The sequence below is a fragment of the Coregonus clupeaformis genome, chromosome 31 (genome assembly GCF_020615455.1).
Source record: "Coregonus clupeaformis isolate EN_2021a chromosome 31, ASM2061545v1, whole genome shotgun sequence".
NCBI classification, from domain to species: domain Eukaryota; kingdom Metazoa; phylum Chordata; class Actinopteri; order Salmoniformes; family Salmonidae; genus Coregonus; species Coregonus clupeaformis.
The window spans coordinates 21,439,658-21,462,815 of NC_059222.1; the positions used below are offsets into that span (position 1 = coordinate 21,439,658).

Here is a 23,158-nt window from a genome sequence, read left to right on the forward strand (position 1 = left end):
TGCCTCAGTAATATGTTGGTTCTTAGAACATTTCTATTTAGTTTTAGCGTTATTTTGGTAAGTCACATGTCACCAATGTATTTGTTGCATTCCAAAGTAGAAATCAAAGTTCATAATCTGAAAATACACATTGGTTTAGTTGTTGATACCATTTAAAAAGTGCATGCTTAGACGGGGTAAATGCATGAGTAGTGGATTATTTAGGCAACAACAATTATGGCAAGTAGACAAATCAATAAATATGGGGGGGCTACACTAGTTGTAAGCACTAAGGCATTTACACAGTGCTAAGATTTCATAAATTAGACAGTGAAGGCAGGTGTTTTATTTACCATCATGCAAAATCTGCCCATGGATCTAATCAAGGATGTCGACTACCATGTGTAGAATAACAACAATATTGAAACTGAGGAAGAATTGGATGTTGACTTTGAAATAAAGGAATTATAATTTTCTAATTTGCTCAGGAATTAGCTATCTACTTAAATGGAACAGACTCTGATGTCTAGCCCTCTGGGGCATTCAGAGTGGGATCCAGAACGCATACCCTCCCATGGATTCCTCCTCATGGATTCAGACAAAGGAGCCATACTGCCTCAGAGAGAAAGTGGTCAGACAGGTTTGGATTTCCAGAAAGTCGACCAGGGTGTATCTCTAAGCCTGGAAGAGCTTTTTCAGGAGAACGCCTTAAATTTAGACAGCCTTTTCAGGACCTCCAGTTACTCTGGTGGAGATCAGATCTTGCCATGGAAGGGATATCAATCTAATCATTCCCAAGATGTTCCCCTGGGTAAACCTGCAGAGGTATCGCCTCTCAAATACAAAATTGAGGAACATAACAATGTCAGTGACAGTCCTCTACCTGGGCTGTTATTCTCCAAAATGGCTAATTTGTTCAGGGACAACTCAGCCTGCGAGGAACAAAATCCACCTGTGGGTGACAGAGACCCTGTTACCTGTCACAGGGAGCTGATAACACTCAGTAAACCTCCTTCTACTGTGAAGGTTTCAGATAGGACTCCGGATACCAACGCTGAGGCTTCCTCTTTATTGGTAGATCACCTCTCATCTGAACACTCCCCTTTTTCCCCCGGCCCTGCTCCTTCAGGTGAGGTAAACCCACAGGGTGTCAGTGAGAAGCTTTTATTCCCGTCAATGGATGAGGACAGAGGCCTCCCTCCTCCCTTGCAGGGTGGGGAGTCTGTGCCACCTGAAACCGGGGACAAAGGTTTATTCCTGGGACCTGTGACTGATCTGCCCACGGTCAGTAACATTACCGCAGAAGGTTTACCTGAGAGCAGCCTCTCACAAAACGCCATCCCTTTTGATTGCCCTAGCCTATTGCCAGAGGTTCAGGTGGGATCTGTGCCTTTGCTGGATCTGGAGGTTCCCGACTGTGGCCTCAGCCTCTGCCCTACTCATCTCGACTCACCTACCTGCACAGGTGCTACATCAGATTCACCTGCAGAGGATTCAGAGCAGGAACACACGCTAGCTACTGCAATCCTGACTCTCTCGGACCACATAGGTGAGGGGGACTCGTCCCTCTTTCTGAACTCCTCACCATTGATTGAACCCCTGTCACCAAAAGTCCTCTCCGACAGAGATGCTTCGATCCTGGGTCACCTGCCCAGTGGCTGCAGCTCGGAGGAGAATGGCCCCCAGGATTTGATGGAAGACAAAGTGATCTTTGATGTTACCAAACATGAGGGAGAGGAGGAAATGGCTCTGGATCAGTGCATTACCTCAGATGCGCTGCGCGATGAGGAAACTTGGCACTTGAAACCACCCGAGGCTATACAGGGTGACTGTATTCCTGCTTTACAAACTGAACAGAGTGATGGGGAAAGGTTGGCAGACTTGGACCTGTTTGCCGGACCCACGGATTGTCACAAACGGGATAGTTTTGATTACCCTGTTCTGGAGTTGAATGGTTCGTCTTCTGAGTCTGGATGGACTAGTGAACAAGCAGTGGAGAATCTGTCACTCTCTAAGATGGTGGGGTCTGACTCCATGCCCGTGGTTCCCATAGTGAATCGGAGAGAGAAAGACCCGTCACCTCTGATGGCCGTGTTTGACGCTCTGGACCAGGATGGGGATGGATTTGTACGCATTGAGGAGTTTATGGAGTTTGCTGCTGCCTATGGGGCTGACCAGGTGAGACACACCTCTTTTAGATTTTTGTCTGTGTGTTGTTTTTGCTATTCAGCTCCCAGTCAGTTGACAATGGAGTATAAGGTCATGGTGAATTGGCAATCTGAAAGGGTTCGGTATGCTTGTTAACCTAGAGATCATGAGGCTCATTCTGTCTAAATGACTTACTATTGATTTTCCACGTTACTTTAGAGAGCTTCCTTTAAAAGCTTAGTTAATTACATAAACTGAAATCCATCCCTCAGATGTCAGTGTTTCCTCAAAGGGTGAAAGGCTTTTATTTGTAGGCTATTTTGTAACAAAGACTAGGCAGCCAAGCAAACTGGTAGGCGTCTGCTAATGCTCATTATCACAACCAGTTTCAGATAGAGTAAGAGGTGCCTAGATTATAAGCTTCAGGTAACATTTTCTCACAGAATAGGCATATACGGTACTCTTATTCTTATTTATTCTTTTCCTTGAAGAGGTAGCTCACTGGGGGTTTACGTTACCCAGAAATGCAATAGAACCACAGAAACCTGAGCACTAGGGCTTTGCTGAAGAACATTAGGCTATTTTATAATTCAAACCCTAAACGCAAACCTCCAGCTTTGCATTTATTTTATCAGCAATAATAGTAAACTAGGCTACAAAGGGTTTGTGAACACCCTATTGAAACATGATCAGACAAGGCTTGAGAATATTTTCATGCTCTATAGCTTGGGTTTGACGTGAATTATGTGAGGATGGTCAGTGTTCAAGAGCTGGGATTTGGCATGAACATAGTGATAAGCCTGAAGGAAAACATGGGCTGAAATGGCCTGGTACCTTCATCCCTCTTATTCAACAAAGCGAGGCACGAAGATGACCACGTGCTGCTAGGTAACATACCTCATCCCATTGTACTGGATAATCAGATGCGAAATCTGCTCCATCCTGTGACCTTCACCCATTCTCCAATCCCATCCCAGGGATCTTGCGTTACACCCAGGCCTATCACTTCAATTATGTGGTTTTACTTAGGAAGTGTTGCCATGTCAAGAAAAACATACAAATGCCCTCCACAGCTGTTGGGCGTGAAAGGTGTCAAATAATTTGATTGGCATCCCTTTTGTGAAAATAATTGTACTTTGGGTGATGTGGGTATAGAGTTTCCCCTTTTTTTAATAGTCCTTTAGTTTTACTCAGAACCCACCCTGATTTATTCCACTGCAAGGCCATGGAGGCCATTTTATTATTTGGTCAAGAGGACAGGGCTGTGCTAAGGTTTTGGATGTGCTATTATCTGTACGCCAAAATCTTGGTTTAGTACATAAACAATAAAGTAAATAAGGTGTCAGGTTCCTCTGTTGTCCAACATTCTTGCCTTTGTGCCAGTCTCAAAAGTCTGTTCATAACAAGTAGACCTAGGCCTACTTCCAGTAAGCACCCAACCTTTCAGTTGCCAATAACAGGCGAAAGGTTGGATGCAAATACCAGTGTAACTGGTGACACATATGCGGTGCGTCCATTAGGCTAGGGGAAGCTAAACTTCTCCTACATTTTATTTAATTGCCGAAATTATAACCTAATTAGCCTACTCCTGTCTATACATAAATAAAATCATAAAAAATAGGCTTCTACACCAGAAAGCATGATTTGGCCACAGAGGATCATTAGCTTATAACAACAACAAAAAAGCTGGATTGTTTTAAATCGCATTTCCTACAGACGGAAGGGCCCGCAATTTGGGCAGCGTGGAGTGGCAAATAGCAAGATGATGGAGTTGTGACGGTCAGTGAAAAGTAGAGGCCCAGCCAGGCACATCGCAATGTTTCAAAATACAATCGCGGGAAAACACAGCTTTGAAAGCAGATGGCTATTGGTGTAAAGAGAAGACAATGACAGACTAATCTGTCTTTTAGTTATCAAAATTCTGAACTTAATTTGAGTGAACAGTAGGCCTATAACCTACACTATCTCTCTCTCTATATATATATATATATATATATATATATATATATATATATATATATTACACAGTGAGGGAAAAAAGTATTTGATCCCCTGCTGATTTTGTATGTTTGCCCACTGACAAAGACATGATCAGTCTATAATTTTAATGGTAGGGTTATTTGAACAGTGAGAGACAGAATAACAACAAAATCCAGAAAAACGCATGTAAAAATTTTTATAAATTGATTTGCATTTTAATGAGGGAAATAAGTATTTGACCCCTCTGCAAAACATGACTTAGTACTTGGTGGCAAAACCCTTGTTGGCAATCACAGAGGTCAGACGTTTCTTGTAGTTGGCCACCAGGTCTGCACACATCTCAGGAGGGATTTTGTCCCACTCCTCTTTGCAGATCTTCTCCAAGTCATTAACGTTTCGAGGCTGACGTTTGGCAACTCAAACCTTCAGCTCCCTCCACAGATTTTCTATGGGATTAAGGTCTGGAGACTGGCTAGGCCACTCCAGGACCTTAATGTGCTTCTTCTTGAGCCACTCCTTTGTTGCCTTGGCCGTGTGTTTTGTGTCATTGTCATGCTGGAATACCCATCCACGACCCATTTTCAATGCCCTGGCTGAGGGAAGGAGGTTCTCACCCAAGATTTGACGGTACATGGCCCCGTCCATCGTCCCTTTGATGCGGTGAAGTTGTCCTGTCCCCTTAGCAGAAAAACACCCCCAAACCATAATGTTTCCACCTCCATGTTTGATGGTGGGGATGGTGTTCTTGGGGTCATAGGCAGCATTCCTCCTCCTCCAAACACGGCGAGTTGAGTTGATGCCAAAGAGCTCGATTTTGGTCTCATCTGACCACAACACTTTCACCCAGTTCTCCTCTGAATCATTCAGATGTTCATTGGCAAACTTCAGACGGGCCTGTATATGTGCTTTCTTGAGCAGGGGGACCTTGCGGGCGCTGCAGGATTTCAGTCCTTCACGGCGTAGTGTGTTACCAATTGTTTTCTTGGTGACTATGGTCCCAGCTGCCTTGAGATCATTGACAAGATCCTCCCGTGTAGTTCTGGGCTGATTCCTCACCGTTCTCATGATCATTGCAACTCCACGAGGTGAGATCTTGCATGGAGCCCCAGGCAGAGGGATATTGACAGTTATTTTGTGTTTCTTCCATTTGCGAATAATCGCACCAACTGTTGTCACCTTCTCACCAAGCTGCTTGGCGATGGTCTTTTAGCCCATTCCAGCCTTGTGTAGGTCTACAATCTTGTCCCTGACATCCTTGGAGAGCTCTTTGGTCTTGGCCATGGTGAAGAGTTTGGAATCTGATTGATTTATTGCTTCTGTGGACAGGTGTCTTTTATACAGGTAACAAACTGAGATTAGGAGCACTCCCTTTTAAGAGTGCTTTAAGAGTAATCTCAGCTCGTTACCTGTATAAAAGACACCTGGGAGCTTTTTTTTTTTCACCTTTATTTAACCAGGTAAGCCAGTTGAGAACAAGTTCTCATTTACAACTGCGACCTGGCCAAGATAAAGCAAAGCAGTGCGATAAAAACAACACAGAGTTACATATGGGGTAAAAAACATAAAGTCAAAAATACAACAGAAAATATATATACAGTGTGTGCAAATGTAGCAAGTTATGGAGGTAAGGCAATAAATAGGCTATAGTGCAAAATAATTACAATAGTATTAACACTGGAATGCTAGATGTGCAAGAGATTATGTGCAAATAGAGATACTTTGGTGCAAAAGAGCAAAATAAGTAACAATAAAGGGATGAGGTAGTTGGGTGGGCTAATTTCAGATGGGCTGTGTACAGGTGCAGTGATCGGTAAGGTGCTCTGACAACTGATGCTTAAAGTTAGTGAGGGAGATAAGAGTCTCCAGCTTCAGAGATTTTTGCAATTCGTTCCAGTCATTGGCAGCAGAGAACTGGAAGGAATGGCGGCCAAAGGAGGTGTTGGCTTTGGGAATGACCAGTGAGATATACCTGCTGGAGCGCAGACTACGGGTGGGTGCTGCTATGGTGACCAATGAGCTAAGATAAGGCGGGGATTTGCCTAGCAGTGATTTATAGATGGCCTGGAGCCAGTGGGTTTGACGACGAACATGTAGTGAGGACCAGCCAACAAGAGCGTACAGGTCACAGTGGTGGGTAGTGTATGGGGCTTTGGAGACAAAATGGATGGCACTGTGATAGACTACATCCAATTTGCTGAGTAGAGTGTTGGAGGCTATTTTGTAAATGACATCGCCGAAGTCAAGGATCGGTAGGATAGTCAGTTTTACGAGGGCATGTTTGGCAGCATGAGTGAAGGAGGCTTTGTTGCGAAATAGGGAAACCGATTCTAGATTTAACTTTGGATTGGAGATTCTTTATGTGAGTCTGGAAGGAGAGTTTACAGTCTAACCAGACACCTAGGTATTTGTAGTTGTCCACATACTCTAGGTCAGACCCGTCGAGAGTGGTGATTCTAGTCGGGTGGGCGGGTGCCAGCAGCGTTCGATTGAAGAGCATGCATTTAGTTTTACTAGTGTTTAAGAGCAGTTGGAGGCTACTGAAGGAGTGTTGTATGGCATTGAAGCTCGTTTGGAGGTTTGTTAACACAGTGTCCAATGAAGGGGCCAGATGTATACAAGATGGTGTCGTCTGCGTAGAGGTGGATCTGAGAGTCACCAGCAGCAAGAGCGACATCATTGATATACACGGAGAAAAGTGTCGGCCCAAGAATTGAACCCTGTGGCACCCCCATAGAGACTGCCATAGGTCCAGACAACAGGCCCTCCGATTTGACACACTGAACTCTATCTGAGAAGTAGTTGGTGAACCAGGCGAGGCAGTCATTTGAGAAACCAAGGCTATTTAGTCTGCCAATAAGAATGCGGTGGTTGACAGAGTCGAAAGCCTTGGCCAGGTCGATGAAGACGGCTGCACAGTACTGTCTGTTATCAATCGCGGTTATAATATCGTTATTTCTGATTGAGAGGGGGTCAAATACTTATTTCCCTCATTAAAATGCAAATCAATTCATAACATTTTTTACATGCGTTTTTCTGGATTTTGTTGTTATTCTGTCTCTCACTGTTCAAATAAACCTACCATTAAAATTATAGACTGATCATTTCTTTGTTAGTGGGCAAACGTACAAAATCAGCAGGGGATCAAATACTTTTTTCCCTCACTGTGTGTGTGTATATATATATATATATATATATATATATATATATATATATATATTACACAAAAGTATGTGGACAACCCTCAAATTAGGGGATTCGGCTATTTTAGCCACACCCGTCTCCATAGACAAACATTGGCAGTAGAATGGCCTTACTGAAGAGCTCAGTGACTTTTAATGTGGCACCATCATAGGATGCCACCTTTCCAACAAGTCAGTTCATCAAATTTCTGCCCTGGTAGAGCTGCCCCGGTCTACTGTAAGTGCTGTTATTGTGAAGTGGAAGCATCTAGGAGCAACAACGGCTCAGCCGCGAAGTGATAGGCCACACAAGCTCACAGAACGGGACCGCAGAGTGCTGACGCACGTAGCGCTTAAAATCGTCTGTCCTCGGTTGCAACACTCACTACCGAGTTCCAAACTGACTCTGGAAGCAACGTCAGCACAAGGACTGAGTCGTGGTCAAATGTTTTGAGAATGACACATATTAATTTTCAGAAAGTCTGCTGCCTCAGTTTTTATGATGGCAATTTGCATATACTCCAGAATGTTATGATGAGTAATCAGATGAATTGCAATTCATTGCAAAGTCCCTCTTTGCCATGAAAATGAACTTAATCCCCCAAAAACATTTCCACTGCATTTCAGCCCTGCCACAAAAGGACCAGCTGACATCATGTCGGTGATTCTCTCGTTAACACAGGTGAGAGTGTTGACGAGGACAAGGCTGGAGATCACTCTGTCATGCTGATTGAGTTAGAATAACAGACTGGAAGCTTTAAAAGGAGGGTGTTGCTTGAAATCATTGTTCTTCCTCTGTTAACCATGGTTACCTGCAAGGAAACACTTGCTGTCATCATTGCTTTGCACCAAAAGGGCTTCACAGGCAAGGATATTGCTGCTAGTAAGATTACACCTAAATCAACCATTTATCAGATCTTCAAGAACTTCAAGGAGAGAAGTTCAATTGTTGTGAAGAAGGCTTCAGGGCGCCCAAGAAAGTCCAGCAAGCGCCAGGACCGTCTCCTAAAGTTGATTCAGCTGCGGGATCGGGGCGCCACCAGTGCAGAGCTTGCTCAGGAATGGCAGCAGGCAGGTGTGAGTGCTTCTGCATGCACAGTGAGGCAAAGACTTTTGGAGGATGGCCTGGTGACAAGAAGTGCAGTGAGGAAGCCACTTCTCTCCAGGAAAAACATCAGGGACAGACTGATATTCTGCAAAAGGTAGATGGATTGGACTGCTGAGGACTGGGGTAAAGTCATTTTCTCTGATGAATCCCCTTTCCGATTGTTTGAGGCATCCGGAAAACACCTTGTCCGGAGAAGACAAGGTGAGCGCTACCATCAGTCCTGTGTCATGCCAACAGTAAAGCATCCTTAGACCATTCATGTGTGGGGTTGCTTCTCAGCCAAGGGAGTGGGCTCACTCACAATTTTGCCTAAGAACACAGCCATGAATAAAGAATGGTACCAACACATCCTCCGAGCGCAACTTCTCCCAACCATCCAAGAACAGTTTGGTGACGACCAATGCCTTTTCCAGCATGATGGAGCACCTTGCCACAAGGCAAAAGTGAAAACTAAGTGGCTCGGGGAACAAAACATCGACATTTTGGGTCCATGGTCAGGAAACTCCCCAGACCTTAATCCCATTGAGAACTTGTGGTCGATCCTCAAGAGGCGGGTGGACAAACAAAAACCCTCAAATTCTGACAAACTCCAAGCATTGATTATGCAAGAATGCACTGCAATCAGTCAGGATGTGGCCCAGAAGTTCATTGACAGCATGCCTGGGCGGATTGCAGAGGTCTTGACAAAGAAGGGTCAACACTGCAAATATTGACTCTTTGCATAAATTTAATGTAATTGTCAATAAAAGCCTTTGACACTCATGGAATGCTTGTAATTATACTTCCGTATACCGTAGTAACATTTGACAAAAATATCTAAAAACACTGAAGCAGCAAACTTTATTCTCAAAACTTTTGACCACGACTGTATACAACAGGCACGATAACAGCTGAAAACTCCCTCGGGAGGTAGAAGGGTCAGCATTTGACCATGAGGTATTCCAAGACTGGTGAACAGCTGGTCGACACTTCCACCGCTTTTGAGTCTGCACACCAGCTGTTGTTGAAGGGGCAAACCCCTCCCCTCTCGATATCCCTGACTCCACTGTCCTGTGTATACAATGCATACATATCATGTAATTTTACTGTATATTCCTTATTATTTAATTTGAATTATCAAACTTCATCCAGATATTACACTGTTGATGTGCATGGCGTACAAAATTACTAGCTAGCTTGTATTCTCCGAACAATAACACTAGTGTAATATAGGTTATGGTCAAGAGAGGAGGAAGTGGTGGCTTGTTAGAGCACAGACATGGTTCTAATTTCAGTGGTACTCATGAGGACCCCCATAACAATTGAAATGTCAACGTGGCCCCCCCCCCCTGTTGGATAGGACAGAATATTACTCTGCTAAACACAGAAGTGCAAAATGTAGGGATTAACAAGTTTCACTAGCTATATGTGCCCAATCTCATCTAGCTAGCTAGCGAATTAAATCATAATTATGTTTTGCCCTTACAACTTTATCTGAACTATAGTTTACATGTTTTGATATTACTTGTGTATGTACTTGCAGTATGTTGTATCACATTTACCATCAAGCACACATTCCCTTTGACAGCTAGGTTTATTACTGTAGACACCTTGCAGTTTTGGAGACACCTATGTGTTTGGTCAAATAAAAGCACTGCAGTCACGTTAGTACTGGTAAAGCAGTGATTTACTCACTGAGATATATAATGAACTTAGCTACTTCATATGGATTTACTTCACCGCACAGTTACCCATACTATAGCTAGCTAAACATGTTAATGACCCATAGGCCTACTCTTGCTGCTACTGTAGCGCTGCCGTGCATAACATGTCCCCAGAAACGGCTATGTATCCCAGCTGTGTTGACATTTCACCTATCCACGTCTTCATCCACTTTTGATGTCACTAGCTAGCTATCCAGCTAATGTTATCTAGGTGACGTTAACCATGAAGCTAGCCAACGTGTGCCTTGCCAGGCTGCATACTATAGCCAAGTGAACGTCAGTAGCTCATCAGAATAATATTAGCTTTTTACTCACCGTTTCAGTTAGACCATCCAACAGCTCTAGATTGAACTAAGTGCATTATAGACAGCAGTAAACTGTAGCACCAGGTTGTAAACAGGAAATAATTAGTCCACACGTACATGTTTTTTGTAGGTGGTTCCAAATTAACTAATGCCAGCCCTCACAAGACACGTACAGTGCCTTGCAAAAGTATTCATCCCCCTTGGGGTTTTTCCTATTTTGTTGCATTACAACCTGTAATTAAATAGATTTTTATTTGGATTAGTAATGGACATACACAAAATAGTCCAAATTGGTGAAGTGAAATGAACAAAAGTAACTTGTTTCAAAAACTCATAAAACATAAATAACAGAAAAGTGGTGCGTGCATATGTATTCACCCCCTTTGCTATGAAGCCCCTAAATAAGATCTGGTGCAACCAATTACCTTCAGAAGTCACATAATTAGTTAGATTGCACACAGGTGGACTTTATTTAAGTGTCACATGATCTGTCAAATGATCTCAGTATATATACACCTGTTCTGAAAGGCCCCAGAATCTGCAACACCACTAAGCAAGGGGCACCACCAAGCAAGCAGCACCATGAAGACCAAGGATCTCTCCAAACAGGTCAGGGGCAAAGTTGTGGAGAAGTACAGATCAGGGTTGGGCTATAAAAAAATATCAGAGACTTTGAACATCCCACGGAGCACCATTAAATCAATTATTAGAAAATTGAAAGAATATGGCACCACAACAAACCTGCCATGAGAGGGCCGCCCACCAAAACTCACGGACCAGTCAAGGAGGGCCTTAATCAGAGGCAACAAAGAGACCAAAGATAACCCTGAAGGAGCTGCAAAGCTCCACAGCGGAGATTGGAGTATCTGTCCATAGGACCACTTTAAGCCATACACTCCACAGAGCTGGGCTTTACGGAAGAGTGGCCAGAAAAAAGCCATTGCTTAAAGAAATAAAATAAGCAAACACGTTTGGTGTTCACCAAAAGGCATGTGGGAGACTCCCCAAACATATAGAAGAAGGTACTCTGGTCAGATGAGACTAAAATTGTAGCTCAGTTGGTAGAGCATGGCGCTTGCAACGCCAGGGTTGTGGGTTCGTTTCCCACGGGGGGCCAGTATAAAAATGTATGCACTCACTAACTGTAAGTCGCTCTGGATAAAAACGTCTGCTAAATGACTAAAATGTAGATGTATGTAATCTGGTCAGATGAGACTAAAATTGAGCTTCTTGGCCATCAAGGAAAACACAAACCCAACACCTCTCATCACCCCGAGAACATCATCCCCACAGTGAAGCATGGTGGTGGCAGCATCATGCTGTGGTGATGTTTTTCATCGGCAGGGACTGGGAAACTGGTCAGAATTGAAGGAATGATGGATGGCACTAAATACAGGGAAATTCTTGAGGGAAACCTGTTTCAGTCTTCCAGAGATTTGAGACTGGGACGGAGGTTCACCTTCCAGCAGGACAATGACCCTAAGCATACTGCTAAAGCAACACTTGAGTGGTTTAAGGGGAAACATTTAAATATCTTAGAATGGCCTAGTCAAAGCCCAGACCTCAATCCAATTGAACATCTGTGGTATGACTTAAAGATTGCTGTACACCAGCGGAACCCATCCAACTTGAAGGAGCTGGAGCAGTTTTGGGCAAAAATTCCAGTGGCTAGATGTGCCAAGCTTATAGAGACATACCCAAAGAGACTTGCAGCTGTAATTGCTACAAAAGGTGGCTCTACAAAGTATTGACTTTGGGGGGGTGAATAGTTATGCACGCTCAAGTTTTCTGTTTTTTGTCTTATTTCTTGTTTGTTTCACAATAAAAAATGTTTTGCATCTTTAAAGTGGTAGGCATGTTGTGAAAATCAAATTTAATTCCATGTTGTAAGGCAACATAATAGGGAAAATTCCAAGGGGGGTGAATACTTTCGCAAGCCACTCTATAGTCGGATCTAAATGTACGTAATTTTATCAGGAAGCACACAACATGGATTTCTCTGTTCAAGCCCAAATACATAATACTTTGACGAAATGTATTGACTTAAATCATTTTGCAACATCATGGGTAAGCTCTGGGAATAGTCTTTCAGCTGAAAAAAGTGGATTTTTGCTGGTGTCGGCATTTTATGAACTTCCATTATAGGGCAATTCCATGGTAACGGAATTACTCCAGGCCTCAGATCTTTCACTTTAAAATGTATACCAAACAAAAACCATTGATTTCAAAGTTTAATAAACCATAGAACTCTATGCACAGGAGGTTGTTTCCAACAGGAATGGGATAGATTAGCAGGCTCTGTTGCTGGCTGACTAATTGCCTCTTTTAATCCCCTTCCCCCATTTTAAATTGCCCCTGTTCGGTCCTCTACACCCCCGTAGGCATCTATGGCTCCCTAGGCGGAGTGGTTAGGGAGGATTAAGAGTAGAATGTATCCGCCTGAGTCAGAGGGGCTGTAATGGGTAGGGTACCGCCACCTGCCAATGACCCCGTTTTCTGAGAGGGAGGGGGGCTGCTTCACTCTCGACCATCACTGTGAGGTACCATATTGTGTTTTTGTGGCACAAGATCAATTAACATGACATTTTGTAAACCTTCTCAGTTCGCTGATGTGGTCTAACGTAGTGTTATTCCATGGTGTTTGGTTTCTGATAGACTCTTCCACGTGAAGCTACGTAGTATCCTTGTGTCCATGTTTCTCAAGGATTTGTTTTGGATTGTGAACCAGATTGTGCAGATTGATAACCTCAGTGTCTCTCAATGAGCTGTGGTATTTACATGTCTGGTTTCCAAGAGCTGTGGGCAAGTTTGTGCCCTTCACAGCTAATTCAATTGCTGCTCAGATGTCCGCCTGGCCTATCGTGACTAGAGAAAGAAAGATAGGCTCAGACTTGTTTGCTTTCTTCATTTAGGAAAGTAATCAAGCAGTAGACATACCTCCAGAATTTCAATAATGATATGTAATGACCTTTTGAGTAGATTTGGGGTTAGTTGATTCATGGACTGTATGGTATCTGGCCTAGTTAACACAAATTCTCCACCCCGTAGGCTGGACAGCCCTATAGAGCCCACATAACCTAACTTTATAGCTTAGCTAACAAGAGTTAGTGATATCACAATGCAATTTTTGTTTCAGTAAAAGGACAATAGGACTAGGCCTAGGCTATAAACAGATAAAGCTTAGTTATTCCCTACTTGCTCAGCGGTAATACAAGTTTCTCAGTAATTAGGTTGCAGAAATGCAATGCTCTTTCTGGTGTCTGCACCATAATTAATGTGAATGTGTGAAAGGTGCCATGCCATGAACAAAATATAGCCTAAAAAGGTCCATACGGGACATAAAAGCATTAAGCATAACAGTATGGGCCTATAAAGTTTGTTTACAGCAACTTAGTTTCTGAACGTGGTAAATGTTGTTGTTCCTTGTGGCTTTTTATTGTGCCTGTAAGCTTCATAAATAATTGTATTTTCCTTGTGTGAAAGCTCTTGGCAAGTCTCTTGTGTGTAACTATAAACGTTTCACAAGTAGGTCTGAGCAGAGGAGAATTAATTTCTAGCCTAGCTAACTTCACACTGCTCGGCCTGTATAGGACATTCCCTGAATTGATCTTTGTAGATGGGTGAAGAAATTGCATGTACGGTGTGATATCTGATATTTGCATGGATGTCGTGATCCTTTAATGAGGCCTCAGAGTTGAATGCAAATCCCATCCCGGAAGTATTCCAGGAAGAGGAGCTAGTGATCATGTGGTGTGACAATCAGGCAACAGTGTGGATGAGTGGGAGGAGAGAAAAGTGAACAAGAAGAGGACAGATAATACAGTGCCTTCAGAAAGTATTCACACCCCTTGACTTTTTCCAAATTCTGTTGCGTTACAGCCTGAATTTTAAAATTGATTAAATAGAGATTTTTTTATCACTGGCCTACACACAATACCCCATAATGTAAAAGTGGATTTATGTTTTTTGATACTAACCTAATTGACAGAGTGAAAAGAAGGAAGCCTGTACAGAATAAAAATATTTTTTTTTTATGCATCCTGTTTGCAACAAGGCACTAATAATACTGCAAAGATTGTGGCAAAGCAATTCACTTTTTGTTCTCAATACAAAGTTATGTTTGGGTCAAATCCTATACAACACTGAGTACCACTCTCCATATGTTCAAGCATAGTGGTGGCTGCATCATGTTAGGGTATGCTTGTAATCGTTAAGGACTGGGGAGTTTTTCAGGACAAAAAATAAACAAGAATGGAGCTAAGCACAGGCAAAATCCTAGAGGAAAACCTGGTTCAGTCTGCTTTCCACCAGACACTGGGATATTAATTCACCTTTCAGCAGGACAATAACCTAAAACAAGGCCAAATCTACACTGGAGTTTCTTACCAAAAAGGCAGTGAATGTTCGTGATTGGCCGAGTTAGTTTTGACTTAAATCTGCTTGGAAATCTTTCGCAATACCTGAAAACGGTTGTCTAGCAATGTTCAACAACCAATTTGACAGAGCTTGAAGAATTGTGAAAATAATAATGGACAAATATTGCACAATCCAGGTGTGGAAGCTCTTAGAGACTTACCCAGAAAGACTCACAGCTGTAATCGCTTCCAAAAGTTAGTCTGTATTGACTCGGGGGTATTGACTCAGGGGTGTGAATACTTTATGTATATTATTTTATTTCATTTTCAATCCATTTGCTAAAATGTCTAAAAACATGTTTTCACTTTGACATTATGGGGTATTGTGTGTAGATGGGTGAGAATAAAATCAATGTAATCCATGTATTGACTCAGGAGGTTTAATACTTATCTAATCAAGATATATTCGTTTTATTTTTCATTTCATGTTTTTCAAAAAAAAAAAAATCGTCCATTTTGACAGAGTATTTTGTGTAGATCGTTGTCAAAAAATGACAATTAAATCCATTTTAATCCGACTTTGTAACACAAAGGAAAGGGGTGTGAATACTTTCTGAAGGCACTGTATATGCTAGAGCAGTGTTTCCCAACTCTGATCTTCGAGTACCCCCAACAGTACATATTTTTGTTGTGGCCCCAGACAAGTACACCTGATTCTACTTGTCAACTAATCATCAAGCCCTTGACAAGTTGAATCAGGGGCTACAACAAATGTGGGCTGTTGGGGGGGGTACCCAAGGACCGGAATTGGGAAACACTGTGCTAGAGGAGGCCCAGACCACTGAAGAAGGGTAAGGTTAGTTAGTGCAAGGGACTCAAATGGAACTGGGCTGAGGAAGAGGAATGAGAAGACATCGCCTTCAGGAAGATCCTGAAGAGAGGAGCAAATGAAGGAGATGAGACGGAAGGCAGGGATTCAGGATGTAGCCAGTCTAGCCAGCTCAGCCTTTTAGTCAGTCTCGCAGTTGATGTTTTGATTTCCCTGATCAGCAGATCCTACAGTAAATAAGTAGGCTAACTGATGTTGTGTAATGTACAGGAAGCCCTCCTTGCAGAAACCCAGCCATCAAGAGTCTGCAGCGTGCTCTGTTTGTGAATGATAGCTTCTCAGCCACAACAAAGCCTGCTGCGTATTTTTACACAACTCAGTCACAATCTTAACTCTCCAAAGTATCGCACATCGATTACCCTCAAAATAATTGCCCCTTCCAGGAGGTCACCCCAGGAGAGAAGACATGGCAGTATCAGGGAATGGGAAGATCACAAATTGGACAATGTCTTTTCAATCAAGACTCTAGTGGGTTTTGGCCCTATTTCCACAAAAAATCCTTGGCCCTGCATTGTGGTGGTGGCAGCCAGCTCTTGTCAATCCATCCACCTCCCCCTCCCTTCAGCCTCCCTCCCCTGTCCTACTTTTTTGTACAGCCCCACTAATCCTCAATGGAATTTCCCCTGCCCTGTCCCAAACCCCCCTCCTGTGTGTGTGTGTGTGTGTTCATGTCTGTTGTATTGTTGTTCACAAATAGACTTCCGTTAGCCCTAACGCTCTAGGCTATTGTTGATGAAGTGTCAGTAATAGTTATTCGACACTGTAGACTGTTTGGGAGGAGCTATTGTGAAACCCCCCCATAGGAAAAAGTATCTCACCGCCGGCATCCAACTCCCTGGGGTTCTGCACAACTGTGGTCTGTGTGGAGGCAGTCAGGCGTGCCCCAGCACTGATTAGACACAAATGGAGGAAACACAGCAAAACCACCATCCATCCTCACTGCCATACAATATGCTGGGGCCTTTCTCCCCTGCCTTTTTTGCTGTCAACCCTGTCATCACAGGACTACAAAAGCACAGCACTGACAGTTGTGAATCCCCCACCTACATGTGCTGGTCTCACCCACTCTCTCACTGGAGGTGTGAAGGGAGGTGTTTCCTGTGTGCTGTGTTGACCCTGCCCTCAGGTCGACTGTGGCCTGTTCTGAGGAGAATCAAGTAAAAAGCTCCATTGCAGGGGAACACCCACTTTCACCTCTGAAATGTCAACCTCCATGTTATTCACTGCGGTTAAAAAAAATCTGCAACCGCTTTAAACCACCCATCTATTCACTACCACCCACCCCCTGGCCAACCTAATTTATGGAAGATTTGAATAGCAGAGACGGGGAGCAGGAAGAGCTTGACTATAACATTTAACCTGAACTCTTACATAATTTTAGTGTTAAACCACAAACAAGGCAAGCACCTCCCATCTGGCCTCTAAAACGTCAGCTGAGTTGAATCGACTAGCAGGAAACGTATGTCGGTCTATCACCTTGAGGGCTGGAAATCTCAGGCTAAGTCAATCCACAGTCGGCTAAGAGTTTCAGCTGCTCCCTCTCTAAGCTGTTAGAGATGGAGCTCATGGTTGCTAAGCAGATTGACTGTTTGGGTGTATGTAACCGATACAAAAGTGCAGAACAAGAACGCCTGTTCACAAAGTTAAAGCCTCTGTTGAATGGCCATGGTAAACCCAGTCAGAGTTGTACTTTGGTTTTGTGTCATGTACTTTCATGTTGACGTTGAAGGTTTTCCCAAGGCCTCAGCTTGTGTTTTGCCCACGAACTTCCCTACCCTCCCAGCTAATTGTAAATGATACATGCATGGAATGACAGCGTAATAAGGATGGGATGTGTAATTGCAACATACCACATTTGTCTCTCCCATTTCTAGGAAAAGCCTGATCACATTTTGGGTTGCCAAGGGCACCACGGGTAATGCTCCAGGGAACGGCTTTTAAACTTAACCCCAAAAAAACTAGGAATGATTCTTCTTCTGAGCCTATTCTTAAGAAACCAAAACAATGAAGTGCATTCCATATTACACATTTCAGCCCCAAGACAATGTTTACAATGCTCTTGAGGTCTAGGCCTGTTACATCATCGGGGTGTAAAGCACACACACTTGTAGGCCTATCTCCTTGGATACCACCTCACTTGTTGCCAGGTTACCCGGGGAATGGATGTGGGACATCAAGTAACTGATTGATTGTGTGCCGGGTTAGGTGCAGTCTGTCTCTGGTTATATACATCTTTATTGCTGCAAGTTGTACATTTCATGTTGTGTAGCAAGGTTTTGTTTGTTTTAGGTAGGCCTAGAAGTGTTGGCCTTGTGTTGAGGGAGGCGACACACTTGGAGCTCAACCGACAAGCTCACCTTGTCTGAGGACACTGCAACCCTGTAAAATTGACGCACATATTTCTATGTACCTTTTATAACAGAGTTAAGAAATCCAAAATACTGTATGTCTACATACAAATTATGTTGTGTAGGTCAGAGCACTTTTTATTGGTTCCTATTGTCTTGTCTTGGAAAGAAACATACCAGTTGAAGTAGCCTAACCACAGAAGCCTCAGTGAGACCGTTTTGTGATTTCGCTGATTTTCAAGGATGTTTTTACAGTCCTAGACATATTTCCATGACGTGACTGAGCTCAATGAAATATCAGTAGTTTTAGGTAGTCCATTTTCAGATGTACTCAGAGTTAGCAAAGCCACAACCTTTCAATTTAAATGCTTTCCCCTGTTCCTTAATTCAATTTGCTCAGTTTTACCCTGTGTGTTCATTACCTGTTACGTCGTGTTAATTTGGACAGAATGCAATCTGATTTATTCATAAAGCACTCAGGCAACACAGCTGATTGAATTATAGTGTGAAGTGAGCTTTATGATTGATGTGTCTGTGTGTTTGAAAGGTCCCTCATGGTTGTCTCTGTATTACAGGTGAAGGATCTGACCAAGTTCCTGGATCCTAGTGGGCTGGGGGTGATCAGCTTCGAGGACTTCCATCGAGGAATCACGGCCATCAGCAATGGAAGTTAGTCAGAGGATCTTCCTTTCAAAGCTGTGTTGACCATGATTGCCATCATAGTTTGCACTTTTATTTGGAAAATTAGGCCTGTGTACTCTGACTGACATACCCCATTTTGTCCAATTGTCTTGGCATCTTTTGTCATACCTAGGGCTGTGGTGGTCATGATAGTTTGTCAGCCGGTGATTGTCAAGCAAATAACTGCCGGTCTCACGGTAATTGACCGGTAATTAACATAAACACATTTAGCATCTCCTGGCTTCCACACATAGCCTACAAGCCACTGATGCAGACCTACATTTTAAAAAGTCTAATAAATCTATGTAATATAGCCTACACCATCACAATAAATCCATTATTTATTTTAGACAGGTCCAAAGAAACATGATATGATGAAAATGTAGTCTATTTCAGAAGAACAGAATAGCATACTCTGAGTTGGCTATTCTGTGTTGAGTGGTTAACAAAGAAACAGGTACTCCTATATGCTTAATTTTGAGTTATTTAACAAGTGTGACAAGCACTTGATAATGCCTCGAATTTCCCAGCTGCATCCTCTTTGTGTGGCCGTAACACCCCCTAAAAAAATCCATGCCTTTTGCTGCCAGTGGCCGTTGTGCCTTTGGGCTGAATATAATAATTATAATTCCCTTCCCCAGCTGCGTGCCGAAGCACCTCTCACTCACATGGCTCTCAGTATGTGACCGGGTCTTTCTCACAGGCTACAAGTGAAGACAGACACATCGGGGACGCATCTGCGCGTGTCCTTATCCAATTCCGTGGCGCATATTGAAGATATTTGAAGAACTGTCCACATTTACTTTGTCAGCCAACAAGATGAGTAGGCCTAATGAACAGCAAAAGAACTAGCCTATGTCAATGTACTATCCCCCATAGTACAAAAGTTAATCTATTCTGTGCGAGAAATAAATATTCCAAACAGTCTGGGACAGTTGTGGGATGCGATAGATCCCAAATTAATACAACCACTAGCATCAAAAAAACTGTTTTAAGCAATGAGCCTGATGCAACAGATGAGAACATTTAGCTTAAAATGTTGATAAACTATTACACTATTTCTTCACATTAGCACAGCAATGCGCACACGGCAGTAGGCTATAAGCACGTATGTTCCATTAGCAGGAAAACACCATTCTCAAAAGTGACCACAAATGCGATTATGCATGTAATGCTTTTATTATAAAGGTGCATTTTTATGGTGAAAATGATCTTCCCCAAACTTGAAGCTCACGCGCTGCGTATGTATGTCAGTTAGGCTCTACACCCGTTGTTAAGCAGATTCATATGCTTCATTTTAAGAATTTATTTGGCCACTTTTTAGTTGTGATACAAACCTTATCAAAACATATAGGCCTATGGACTAGGCTACATGAGGTGTGTGACTATGATTTGAAAAAGTTGCAAAAAAAAGCATGCGCTGTTTGCCTTAAGCTGGGCATCATAACCAAGTGATAATATATCATTCACAAGTGATAGGCTAATATTGTCACATTTACATTACATTTACGTCACCCATCACACTATTCTTAATTTAATCTTGTCTTTACATATACAAAATAATATGTGTGTGAAATTTGTTATGATTTAGAATGGACCATTATCATGCACCTGTCTCGAAACAGGCGCAGGGGAAAAAAACATGTCATCTATGCACTTAAATAGCGAATGGAGGACGCTTTTCCGTGGTTCATTTTCATGCCAGCCAGGTAGGCTATACTCCTGTTTTAAAGGGAAGCAATGTGCTTAATATTAGGAAACTTGAGAAATAAGTATAGTAGGCCTAGCCTATAGAAAGCTGATGGGATCCTCTTTTTAATAGAAGCCCATCACTCTGTTTTCTCACTCAATTGCAAAGGCTATAGAAATGTTGCGCAACATCAGCTCATGGGCTCTCATGAAGTGTTTGATTAGATTTTCCTTACATTTGCATTTATGTCAGAGTGATTAGAGGGACAATAGAGTGCTGAGTACCAGGCAGTTAGCAAGTTTGGTAGGCTACTAATGACATTCAGCAGCATCAGTGCTTGGAGAAGCCTAATTACCATGACTAAACGGTCATGTGGAATTTGACTGCTGTCATGACTCGTGACCGCCGATGTGGCGGTAATACGGTCAAAGTAACAGCCCTAGTCAATCCGTAAGTATCCGTTTTGTTGACCGACTCCAATACACCATTTAAACTATTTGCAATTTCTGTCATCTCACTAAGTCTGCTACTTCTAACAATATGGAGAGCTTTGACGTTTTAAGATCAGGGCCTCCAGACCAGTGCCGTATGTTGGTCCTTTATCAGGCTCTGGCTATCAAATCAAATTTTATTTGCCACATGCGTCGACTACAACAGGTGTAGACAATGCAGTTTTAAGAAAATAAAAAAAGTGTTAAACAAAAAATTGATAATTAAAAAATAAAAATGGCAAATAATTAAAGAGCAGCAGTAAAATAAAATAACAGTAGGGAGGCTATATACAGGGGGTACCGGTATAGAGTCAATTTGCGGGGGGACCGGTTAGTCGAGGTGATTGAGGTAATATGTACATGTGGGTAGAGTTAAAGTGACTATGCAGAAATAATAAACAGAGCAGCAGCAGCGTAAAAGAGGGGGTGGGGTGGGAGGGACAATGCAAATAGTCCGGGTAGCCATGATTAGTTCAGGAGTCTTATGGCTTGGGGGTAGAAGCTGTTAAGAAGCCTTTTGGACCTAGACTTGGCGCTCGGGTACTGCTTGCCGTGCGGAAGCAGAGAGAACAGTCTGACTAGGGTGGCTAGAGTCTTTTTTTAGGGCCTTCCTTTGACACTGCCTGGTATAGAGGTCCTGGATGGCAGGATGCTTGGCCCCAGTGATTTACTGGGCCGTACGCACTACCCTCCTGTAGTGCCTTGCGGTCGGAGGCTGAGCAGATGCCATACCAGACGGTGATGCAACCAGTCAGGATGCTCTCGATGGTGTAGCTGTATAACTTTTTGAGGATCTGAGGACCCATGCCAAATCTTTTCAGAATAGGCTTTGTCGTGCCCTCTTCACGACTGTCTTGGTGTGTTTGGACCATGATAGTTTGTTGGTGATGTGGACACCAAGGAACTTGAAGCTCTCAACCTGTTCCACTACAGCCCTGTCGATGAGAGTGGGGGCATGCTCAGTCCTCTTTTTTTCCCCCTGTAGTTCACAATCATCTCCTTTGTCTTGATCACGTTGAGGGAGAGGTTGTTATCCTGGCACCACACGGCCAGGTCTCTGACCTCCTCCCTATAGGCTGTCTCATTGTTGTCGGTGATCAGGCCTACCACTGTTGTCATCTGCAAACTTAATGATGGTGTTGGAGTCATGCCTGGCCATGCAGTCATGGGTGAACAGGGAGTACAGGAAGGGACTGAGCACGCACCCCTGAGGGGCCCCCGTGTTGAGGATCAGCGTGGCAGATGTGTTGTTACCTACCCTTACCACCTGGGGGCGGCCCGTCAGGAAGTCCAAGATCCAGTTGCAGAGGGAAGTGTTTAGTCCCAGGGTCCTTAGCTTAGTGATGAGCTTTGAGGGCACTATGGTGTTGAACGCTGAGCTGTAGTCAATGAATAGCATTCTCACGTAGGTGTTCCTCTTGTCCAGGTGGGAAAGGGCAGTGTGGAGTGCAATAGAGATTGCATCATCTGTGGATCTGTTGGGGCGGTAGGCAAATTGGAGTGGGTCTAGGGTTTCTGGGATAATGGTGTTGATGTGAGCCATCACCAGCCTTTCAAAGCACTTCATGGCTACAGATGTGAGTGCTACGGATCGGTAGTCATTTAGGCAGGTTACCTTAGTGTTCTTGGGCACAGGGACTATGGTGGTCTGCTTGAAACATGTTGGTATTACAGACTCAGTCAGGGACATGTTGAACATGTCAGTGAAGACACTTGCCAGTTGTCTTCACTGACATTCTGGCAGGTGTTCCAGCTCCTTCTGGGGGTAGCTGCCATTGTTCATATGCCCACATCCATATTTTAGCGAAGGTGAAAGGTTTCGATAAGTAGCCATTTTAATTCAGGCTGCACTCAAATCACATTGTTTTTATTTCGCAGAATGTTTTCCTCTTCACCTCAGTTAATGAGCTGACAAGAAGTGGGAAGGTATACAAAGGCCTAGCCTATATACCTTTCTTAACAAAGCATGTGCCTGACTACTGAGTCATCAGATTTCTGGAGCGGTGTTTCCTGAAAAGCTTGCACAGGTCGTAGGGGGCAAACGAACGAAACCAGTGGCATCTTATGAGTCACTGTAAAGCTCTGATGAATTTATCCATCCCCGAAGTACCTCAAGCGTCAGTAATATTTCCATCATTATGCAAAGAATGTCACCCTGGTGCTATGCTGACATAATCATACAGAGAGAAAGTGTTGACATCACACGCTAGCTGTGTTTACATGCCGCACAGGTTTGTGTTGATGTCATCGCAATAGTGGGTTGCTGCCCTGGCTGCCACCACAGCTCTTTGCTTTGCTGTTG

General features: G+C 43.3%; 1 protein-coding gene across 4 annotated transcripts in view; it reads left to right on the forward strand.

Annotated features, from left to right (window-relative positions):
* The first annotated feature begins 259 nt into the window (after positions 1–259).
* The window catches only part of LOC121547208 (rab11 family-interacting protein 3-like), an 85,681-nt gene continuing 62,782 nt past the window's right edge, over positions 260–23,158 (forward strand). For all 4 annotated transcript variants that reach the window (XM_045209801.1, XM_041858358.2, XM_041858359.2 and 1 more), the window contains exons 1-2: positions 260–2,157; positions 18,570–18,663. In XM_045209801.1, coding sequence (XP_045065736.1) covers positions 487–2,157; positions 18,570–18,663 — 1,765 coding nt within the window. In that variant the 5' untranslated portion in view covers positions 260–486. The remainder of the gene's footprint in view (positions 2,158–18,569; positions 18,664–23,158) is intronic.